The sequence below is a fragment of the Sinocyclocheilus grahami genome, unplaced genomic scaffold, assembly GCF_001515645.1.
Source record: "Sinocyclocheilus grahami isolate Dianchi unplaced genomic scaffold, SAMN03320097.WGS_v1.1 scaffold1339.1, whole genome shotgun sequence".
In the NCBI taxonomy this organism is placed as follows: Eukaryota; Metazoa; Chordata; class Actinopteri; order Cypriniformes; family Cyprinidae; genus Sinocyclocheilus; species Sinocyclocheilus grahami.
Window position 1 is genome coordinate 186,607 of NW_015506518.1, and position 11,029 is coordinate 197,635.

Sequence of the window (11,029 nt, forward strand, 5' to 3'; positions counted from 1 at the left end):
TCTGTCTGTCTATCTATCTATCTATCTATCTATCTATCTATCTATCTATCTATCTATCTATCTATCTATCTATCTATCTATCTATCTATCTATCTATCTATCTGTCTATCTATCTATCTATCTATCTATCTATCTATCTATCTATCTATCTATCTATCTATCTATCTATCTTATCTGTCTGTCTGTCTGTCTGTCTGTCTATATCTGTCTGTCTGTCTGTGTCTGTCTATATCTGTCTGGCTGTCTCTGTCTGGCTGTCTATCTGTCTGGCTGTCTGTCTATCTATCTATCGTTCTGTCTGTCTGTCTATCTATCGTTCTATCTGTCTGTCTGTCTGTCTGTCTGTCTTATCTATCATTCTATCTCTCTCTCTGTCTGTCATCTGTCTGTCTTATCTATCATTCCATCCATCCATCTATTAATCTATCTGTCATTCAATCCATCCATCCATCCATCCATTGCTCTACCTATCACTCCATATATCCATCCATCCATCTATTTTTATACCATTTCATCCATCCATCGTTATACCTATCATTCCATCCATCCATCCATTAATCTGTCATTCCATCCATTCATCCATTGTTCTATCGTTTCATCCAAACATCCATCTATCTATTATTATATTTATCTGTCTATCCATCTATCTACCCATCCATGCGTCCATCCATCCATCGTATCCTGTCCTTCAGTCAGTCCATCCGTCTGTTTATAAAGCTGCATCATATTCCATGTTTTTGGAAGGTATTCTGCAGGTCTTTCTCTACACGAGCACATGTGTGTGATTTTCCTGCAGATCCGTCCTCATACGTGCAGTTCTGGATCTAAATGTCTGAATGCGGGATCAGGCCTCTTCTGGTCCAATCAGTGACACGGACACAGAGAGCCGCTAGGCTTCTTCACAAACCTCTGCAGCCCCATGGAAACATTTCCACAGAGTGCCCAGATTTACTGCTCGGCCCGGCTTTACAGCCAGCTTTTGTTTACCATAGAATCCTGGGCCGCTGTTCAGGAATGCATTAGAACTGAGCGGGACGGATCCCGACTCTCCAAACCGCTCCTCAGCCCTGAAATGTCTCTCAGCACGCCTGAGCTTCAGCTGACAGACAACTGATCATCTGAAAGCCCTGGAGTATGATGGACTTCATACTGTAAATATCTTTTTTACATGTTGTAATTTACAGTGTATACTAATGTGTGTGTGTATACTAAATGTTTTAAATCTGAGCATAACTAGAAAAAGATTTTACATAACACAATTATAATCATATAATATAAAATTACAAATTTATTTTAATTTATAATTTATACATTTTTTAACTAATATATTTATGTATTTATTTTGTGCAACATATATGAAAGGCTTTGGAGCTGAGCATAACTAGAGAAAAGCATAACTAGAAATATATAAAATATATATAATAAATATATATTTTATGATATGAAATGTTTATAATAATAAAGGGTTTTATATAATATAACTATAATATAATCTAAAATTACAAATGTATCTTTGTTTATAATTTAGTTTTTTTATTTAGATTTTTACTAGTATATATTTATTTTTGCTACAATAGACTGTATGAAATGTTTTAAGTCTGAGTAAACTAGATAAAAGCACAACTAGAATAAATATGTACAATTAAAAATCTATTCTATTTGATTCTAAATAATAAATATAAAAAATAAATATTTTAGATAACTAGATAAAATGTATATTCTATAAAAATTATTTTATTTTTGTAGTTTTTAAAAATAATTATTTAATAAATATTTTTCAAAATATATTCATTATTTTATATATATATATATATATATAATATAAAAATAAACATGACTATTTTTCTAGTTATGTTTAGGACTTAAACATCTCATTGGAGTGCAATTTATATAAAATGAAAAACCACTGGAAGGAAAAAAAGGTCAATTTTTATCTGTCTAGTTAATTGTTCTTTCATTTTTAAACCTCATGCATAGATGACGTATTCATGAATGCACACAAAAGCATGATAGAAATGAGATTTATTTTGTAAAAAGTTATAAAATGAATATTGTACAAAAATAAAGTCTGTAGAGAGCTTTGGTTCAGTAACACAAAACAAGACAAAACGTCTCACAGGACCGACGGACACTGCAGGACGAAAAATGAGCTTCAGCAGACATTTGAACTCTTATCTTGAATGTTCCCTTTCGAGGAATCCACGAGCGTAAGTTACATGCGCAGGACATGTGCATCATACATCAGGACAGAGGAGCGCAGCGAATGCGTGTTTTGACTGCAAAGCACATTTATCATGATTAAGGTGGAGCGGCTGATGAAATATATCCTGATAAAAGAGGCACCTCGTGCTTTACAGAGGTTTGGCCTGGATACTTCTGAAAGGAGTGGATTTGTTCAGGGATTACGGCATCATAATGCAAATGCAACAGTAAAGCCCAGAGTATACTTCAGTGTGCTTGACCCTAAGATTTTAGATATTTGCTTTAAAAAATGCCTTAAATTTAGGTTGGTTCCTCATGCAAATCAATCATATGACTTCAGAAGACTTTAAATATAGTGCATAAGTTATTTTTATTGTGCTAAGTATACTTCGTTGGATTTCACGCGTAGAGTGCGCGTGACGCAAATTTCGTCATATTTTTGTAACCGCTCCTACTTTTTTGTACGCTCATGTCGCACATGCGTATTGAAGTTGTTTAGCACTGGCTCAACCCTAGTTTAAAATAGTCCAGACGTTTATATTTGTAACGGTCATAACTTCTGGAGAAAAATAGCGCAGACACTGGACTAAGATGAACTTTCTAGCGCGCATGTGCCGCGCACTATCGAATGGAGTATAGACTTTATGTAGCTCCGCCCCTTTTCAGCGCATAAATCTGCTTCACCAGCGAATTACTCTTCAACAGTGATGCTATAGAGCTACCGCAAAACTTGTTTCTCTACGTTAACTAGCGTATGCGAACAAAAATGAAAGCTGCGTCCCAAATGACGCACTATGCACTTGTACACTATGTTCTTATGCACTATGTACTTAACCAAGTAGAGTATGAATTATATAAGGTTATTTTCATTCATAATTGGAGTCTGATAGCCCCTCCCCCTTCGCTACATAATTAAAGCTGCGACAGTTTCTATTTAAGTGCATCATCCGGGTATTTAAAGTGCACTTTTTCTTTTTGTAGTTTTCAGTGTTGAACGCACTACTCGCACTATTTATACTGCAAAACGGCATAGAATAGTGCATAAGTACGCGATTTGGGACGCACCTGAAGTGTACTTTGGGCTTAATGCACAAGAAAGCCAGCGTTTTGTCTTCATATGGGCTTGTTTACAGTCGAAGCCCCAGGCTGCTCTAGAATTGAGAGGACTGATCCTGTTGAGAAGTTTATTTCAAGTCGGTTAGAGCAGACAAAGCTGATCTGATATAACTGGTCTTAAAGGTCGGTGGTCCGCGGCGCTTTTCTGTGCAGATTAATGGCTAAACAGCCGGTTTGACCTCAGCGGTCGCTCCTGACGGGACAGAGCGGTCAGTGGGTTTAAACAGGTCACATGTAACATTATTTGCTCTGATCAAACAGTCCATTTGTGGCGCTCGGCTCGGCGCAGGCGGTCTCTGGCACTGATTTCATTACAGCGAGATGTAAACACGCCAGGCCAGACCGTATTTTAAAGAGATAATTGGAGACGAGCCATCTGAGGACCGGTTTGAGCACTGCCTGTTTTAATGACAGCAAAAAATCGAGACTTGCGCTTTTTGCAAAACAACATGGGCTTTTTATTTTCTACAATAATACTTGGTCCTCTGCCCGCTCATTATCTGTTCTTTTCTTGTAGGAAACAGACTGTCTGGTGGAGCTGGAGACCGAAGACGTGTCTTTTCCATCACTGACTGCATGCACTCTTAAAAATAAAGGTGCTTCACGATGCCATAGAAGAACCTTTTTGTCTAAATGATTCCATAAAGAACTTTTAACATCTGAAGAACCTTTCTGTTTCACAAAAGCTTCTTTGTGTTGAAAGAAGGTTCTTCAGATTACAAAAAGGTAAGAAAGATGGTTCTTTAAAGAACCTTTGACTGAATGGTTCTTTGTGGACCCAAAAATGGTTCTTCTGTGGCATCGCTTGAAGAACCTTTTGAAGCACCTTTATTTTTAAGAGTGTGGGGCCGAACGTCACGGACGAGACGCGATTATCTGCTTTTCGTTCGTTCATCTAATGATATTCTCCGATTTACTCAAGCTCATGCCCTTCCAAAAGCCATCTGATCTTATGCAAAAGTATCATAACAACACCACTTTGCATTATTTTCCATGTCTTCTCAAGTCGTGTGATGCATTCTGTGAGGAACAAACACAAATTGACCTTGCCGTTCATTGACAAAACAAACAGTAGCTCCCAAATCTCATGCATTTTTCACGCTTGTATCAATCTGACATGCAAAAATCAGTGACGTTTGGATGCAATGGTGAGTCTAAATGCACCATTTCTTATTCAGTGTGTTTGACACTAAGATTTTAGATATTTGCATTAAAAAATGCCTTAAATTTAGGTTGGTTCCTCATGCAAATCCATCATATGACTTCAGAAGACTTTAAATATAGTGCATAAGTTATTTTCACTATTTTCATTGTGCTAAATGAACCCGTATAAATCCCCATCCACCTTCACTGAATGGAAACCAGAATCTCCTATCATCTGCCTAAAGGTTGAGGTCACATTTACTGATGTTTGGCAAAATCCATTCGTTTTAATTGGAAATTTCGTGCGAGAGGCAAAAGATTTCCCCATGCAGATTTTGCAACAGGCTGAAGTTGGTCACATGACTTTGACACATAAACAACAGAAATCTGCTTGATCTGACGGTGATTTCCTTGCGAGCTGTGTTTCATACATTACTACACAACACAGAGAAAAATTTATATATAAATATATATTAAAAATATATTATGTACTAGTAATTATAAGATAGTAGTTATGCTCAGATCGAAATAATTTCATATGTATGTATATCAAAAATACATACATGGAAGAAAATATATTAGAAAAAAATTTAAATATGTAATATTTAATTTCTTTTTTATTTTATGTTACTTTCTCTAACATTTTTTATAATTTCATTTTTTCATATATATATATATATATATATATATACACACACACACACACACATTCTATTTTTTTCTAATATATTTTACTAGAATTTTTTTTTTTAATATTAGGGGGAAAAAAGGCCACCACCATATTTGATCATGATTTGAGAGATTTGCAGTAATTTACATATTAAATGTGTGTCTGTCTGTCAATCATATGACTTCAAACTTTGAATATTAAATATTATTAATATTAGAAAAAAATAAATCGGCCCCCATGCTTGGCCATGAGATTTGAGAGATTTGCAATTATGAGATTTTCTAATATTAAATATTAATATCATGAAAAATAGAAATGTTATATTTGTTATTTTATTTACTTTAGTTATTTTTTGCATACATAATAAATGAAATGTTTTAGATCTGAGCATGAGATTAGTGAAATTTCGGCACAATTTGGAAGGCAGAAATGGTCCGGTGTGTGTGTATATATAGACTATATATACACACACACACACACATATCACACCTTAGCGCCTCATTCTGTGTTTTGCATAAGTCATGAACAACATGAGCTTGAGTAAATGACAAACTGTGAACGGCTTCTTTAAAAACACATGTTCAAATTTGGCACCATCCAAGATAGAGAACAAAAAAACCCTCCTTAAATAAATAAGAGAAACAAACACTCTAATACAATGGATTGCAATAAATAACAATAACTTAATTAAATCTCAATAAATACATTTTCATATATACTATATATATATCTAGATAGCTTTCTGGATATTTAAGATGTGGAGTCTGTCTCTGTGTAAACGTGATAATCCACTGCTTATTCCACTGTGTTTGTTGCTGGATAAACGCTGTCTGTTATGTGGTTTGGTAACAAAGTGAATACTGAATGTATCTCTTTCCGAGAGTCCTGCGGCCCAGTCTGAAGCATTTCGCTCTGGTTTCGTCCGTCAAACGCAAGCGCACTTTCTAGCCGAATGCTTCTTCAGAGTATGGTATTCCAAGCTGTCGTCCAAAAACGAGACGTCGTCGTCGAACGCGACGGGCCGACAGCAAGTCCGAGACGGCGTTTCCTTGTCCAGCTTCTTGTTGTGGGTGAGGTTGTTGAGGATCTTGTCGTAGTTGGTCTCGGCGTCGAAACACGGGCCGCTGCAGTAGCGGAAGATCAGCTCCTCTTTGGTCCTGTAACCCAAGCCCAGGTCTGTGACGTTGAGGTGGATCTCTTTCAGCAGACACCCACGCCCTTGACCTTTGACCCTGTCGTCTCGGCCTCCGCCGCCTCGTCCGCGACCCCTCTTCCGGTCTCCTCGTCCCCGGCCGCTCCTCTCGGTGTTTGTTGCTCCTCTCTGGCGGCCCCTGTCCCGCTTGGTTCGCGAGTCGATGTCGGAGGATCTGCGCAGTCGGCCGATAGTGGCTTGGATGAAGTCCATCACGCTCTCGAACTGCTCCGGGTAAAGACTGTTCACGTCATCTTCAAGAGACAGAACAAAACACCTCAGCAATGTGACGGTTTATCTATTTTGCATTTGCAATATGTGCATTTATGATGTTCTTTTTGTGTTTTTGGATAAAAGCATCTGCTAAATGACTAAATGTAATTTTATTTTTAATAATTCAAAACCATTTTTACATTGCAGATGATGTAAGCATAAAAAAAGATGGTATTCAATTTTCAAATAACAAGGTGTTACAGGTGTTACCGTCAACTATTCAAAAAATGTACATTCATTAAAATAAATGTTAACTGAAATGATCAAATAAAAGATCAAATAAACCTAAATATATATTTCAGTTAGTTGCCAAGGCAACCTTTAGAATTTTTATTCTAAAACTGAAATATAAAATCAAAAACAACTAAATAGACAATTAAAAAAAAATAATAAAAACGGCAAAAATACAACAAAATGACTAAAACTGAAATAAATTAATAAAAGCTAAATATACATATTATAAAACCAACAAAATTACAAAACTAAAATGAAAAATAATAAAAACCAAATAGACATAAAAAACTAATAAAATTACAAAACACAAAATTACTAAAACTAAAACTGAAATAAAAAATAATAACTACATGGACATAAAAATAAAATAAAAAACACCAACATAATTACTAAAACTGAAATAAAATAATAAAAACTAAATAAAACTAAAAATAATAAAGCCGACAAAAACAACCAAATTACTAAAAAATAAAATAAAATAGATTACTAAAATAAACAGATATTAAAAAAACGAATACAAATGATAAAAACAACAAAATTACTAAAATTAAAACAAAAAATTATAAAAACGTAATGGACAGAAAAAAACAAATAAACCAACAATAAGAAAGAAAAAAATGACAAACTTTAAAAGGAAAATGGAAAATATAAAAACAAATTAAAAATATTAATAAATAGTGTAATACTATATTAATGCTAAAACAAAATACTGATATGAATTTTGCTCATTTGATTAGTAACCTAGAATGTGAAATATTTCTGTTTGAAGTATTTCCGGTTTCCAGGTAGAAATGAGACTCTGTTCTGCAGATCCTCAGCGTGCTCTCAGATGTTTGGACTTCACTGTATATACCACATTGTTTATTTGTCACTATCGACCATCCCAAATAACGGCCCGTGACTCACGGGATCTCACCCATCACCGGACAGACTGTTCTCAAGTCAGAAATGCGATGGAACATCTTATAGATCATGACATTGAGGTACAGCAGAAATACATCTGCTCAACCGCAAACTCGAAACATGCTCGCCGCTCTCGTTTTAAACAAAAGCAAGCGCACGTTTGATCTTCATGTAATACACCATGATTTCATTTCAGTCAGAACACAAAGTTCACTCACTCTCCATTCAACGCAGCGGACCGACCGTGTCACAGTTCTCGGAAAATTCGTTTTTCCTCATTAAAAATGATTTAACCTTAAAGAAATTAATAGTATGATTTCTCTGATTCCCACTTACGTGAGATGAAGATAATAAAAGCTCAACATTTACACTCCCTCAGGTCATCCAAGATTAGGATGAGTTTGTTTCTTCATCAGATTTGGAGAAATGTAGCATTGCATCAGTGTCTCAGCAACGGATGCTCTGCAGTGAATGGGTGCCGTCAGAATGAGAGCTGATAAAAACATCACAATAATCCACAGCACTCCAGTCCATCAGTTAACATCTGGAGAAGACAAAAGCTGAAACAAATCCAACATTAAGACATTTTTAACTAAAATACCACAGAGTCCATAATCCATAATAACGCTTCCTCCAGAGAAAAAGTGCATCTGCTGTTGTCTCTCACATCAAAATCCAGCCACGTATGTGTTTAGAGCTGTTTAAACGCTGCTTGATCTGTGCAGATTTCTCTCCTGATTCACACCAGAACACTTTTTCACTGGAGGAAGCGTTATTATGGATTATGGACTTTATGTATTTGAGTTAAAAATGTCTTAATGCTGGATTAGTTTCAGCTTTTGTCTTCTCCAGATGTTAACTGATGGACTGGAGTGCTGTGGATTACTGTGATGTTTATATCAGCTCTCATTCTGACGGCACCCATTCACTGCAGAGCATCCATTGCTGAGACACTGATGCAATGCTGCATTTCTCTAAACATAATGAAGAAACAAACTCATCCTAATCTCGGATGAACTGAGGGTGAACACATTTTCAGCAGATTTAAATTTTTGGGTGACGCAGATGCTGTAAGCGTCTTATATTAGCCGTTTTGCCAGACTTTAATCATAAGAGAAGCAAATAATGTGAGCTGTTCTGACAAATGCAGTATAACATGACCGAGAACATGCAAATTATATGTAATGAATCGCTGTTTACTTGTCAAATTAGGAAAGGGTGCTTTTAATGCCAATTGTAAACCACACCTTAACTAAAAGAAATAAACTCTCAAAACCAGTTTCAGTGACTTTCATGCACATCTAACATGCATGAGCACCTGTTTCGTGTTACAGATGCACCATATGGCAGGTAAAGTGAAGTATTCTCTGTAGGACTGAGATGATTCAGATGTTTAGGGAATTTAGTCTTGCTTAAGATGTGAGCCTCAACATTTCGGAGTAGCAGGCGTGATGAGCGGTGCCAGAATCGAGAAACCTTTACGCTGGTGTCATTTGTGTAACCCAGTTGGTTACGTGATCTACGGATGTATCAGATGACTCTGACAAATGCTGGCCGTGTCTCAAATCTCTGTGTTGCATACAATGAAAGCATTTTTGTGCATCACAGGATGATTGAACAATGAATAAACAGGCATATTCACATTTAAACCCATTTAAATGCCCAAACGCATGCAGTCTAAATGGACAGTTCAGTCTGTTTTGAGACAAGTGCGCATCTTAGTTCTATGGAAGCTTGTTTTTATCAACGGAATTTAAAATAATTTAAAAGGTTATTGCGACTTTTTATCTCGCAATTCTGACTTTTTATCTCACAATTCTGACTTTATAACTCACAATTCTGACTTTATAACTCACAATTCTGACTTTATAACTCACAATTCTGACTTTATATCTCACAATTCATAATTATGACTTTATATCTCACTATTCTGACTTTATATCTCATAATTATGACTTTATATCTCACAATTCTGACTTTATCTCATAATTCTGACTATATTTCTCACAATTATGACTTTATTTCAAAATTTTGACTTTATATCTCATAATTCTGACTTTATATCTCAATTCTGACTTTATAACTCACAATTCTGACTTTATATCTCATAATTCTGACTTACTTTATATCTCACAATTCTGACTATATTTCAAAATTCTGACTTTATATCTCATAATTCTGACTTTATAACTCACAATTCTGACTTTATATCGCATAATTCTGACTTTATATCTCACAATTCTGACTTTATATCTCAATTCTAACTTTATATCTCATAATTCTGACTTTATAACTCATAATTCTGACTTTATATCTCATAATTCTGACTTTATAACTCACAATTCTGACTTTATATCTCATAATTCTGACTTTATACCTCAATTCTGACTTTATATCTCACAATTCTGACTTTATAACTCACAATTCTGACTTAATATCTCTCAATTCTGACTTAATAGCTCTCAATTCTGACTTAATATCTCTCAATTCTGAGTTAATATCTCTGAATTCTGACTTTATATCTAATAATTCTGAGTTTATATCTCAATTCTGACTTTATATCTCACAATTCTGACTTTATAACTCTCAATTCTGACTTTATAACTCTCAATTCTGACTTTATAACTCTCAATTCTGACTTTATAACTCTCAATTCTGACTTTATAACTCTCAATTCTGACTTTATAACTCTCAATTCTGACTTTATAACTCTCAATTCTGACTTTATAACTCTCAATTCTGACTTTATAACTCTCAATTCTGACTTTATAACTCTCAATTCTGACTTTATAACTCTCAATTCTGACTTTATAACTCTCAATTCTGACTTTATAACTCTCAATTCTGACTTTATAACTCTCAATTCTGACTTTATAACTCTCAATTCTGACTTTATAACTCTCAATTCTGACTTTATAACTCTCAATTCTGACTTTATAACTCTCAATTCTGACTTTATAACTCTCAATTCTGACTTTATAACTCTCAATTCTGACTTTATAACTCTCAATTCTGACTTTATAACTCTCAATTCTGACTTTATAACTCTCAATTCTGACTTTATAACTCTCAATTCTGACTTTATAACTCTCAATTCTGACTTTATAACTCTCAATTCTGACTTTATAACTCTCAATTCTGACTTTATAACTCTCAATTCTGACTTTATAACTCACAATTCTGACTTAATATCTCTCAATTCTGAGTTAATATCTCTCAATTCTGACTTTATATCTCATAATTCTGAGTTAATATCTCGCAATTCTGACTTTATATCTCTCAATTCTGACTTTATA

The 11,029-nt window shown here is 34.7% G+C and overlaps 1 protein-coding gene across 1 annotated transcript in view; it reads right to left on the reverse strand.

Annotated features, from left to right (window-relative positions):
- Positions 1 to 5,893: 5,893 nt before the first annotated feature.
- LOC107569368 (glial cell line-derived neurotrophic factor-like) overlaps positions 5,894 to 11,029 on the reverse strand; it is a 9,461-nt gene continuing 4,325 nt past the window's right edge. The window contains exon 3 of the mRNA XM_016255451.1: positions 5,894 to 6,577. Coding sequence (XP_016110937.1) covers positions 6,057 to 6,577 — 521 coding nt within the window. The 3' untranslated portion in view covers positions 5,894 to 6,056. The remainder of the gene's footprint in view (positions 6,578 to 11,029) is intronic.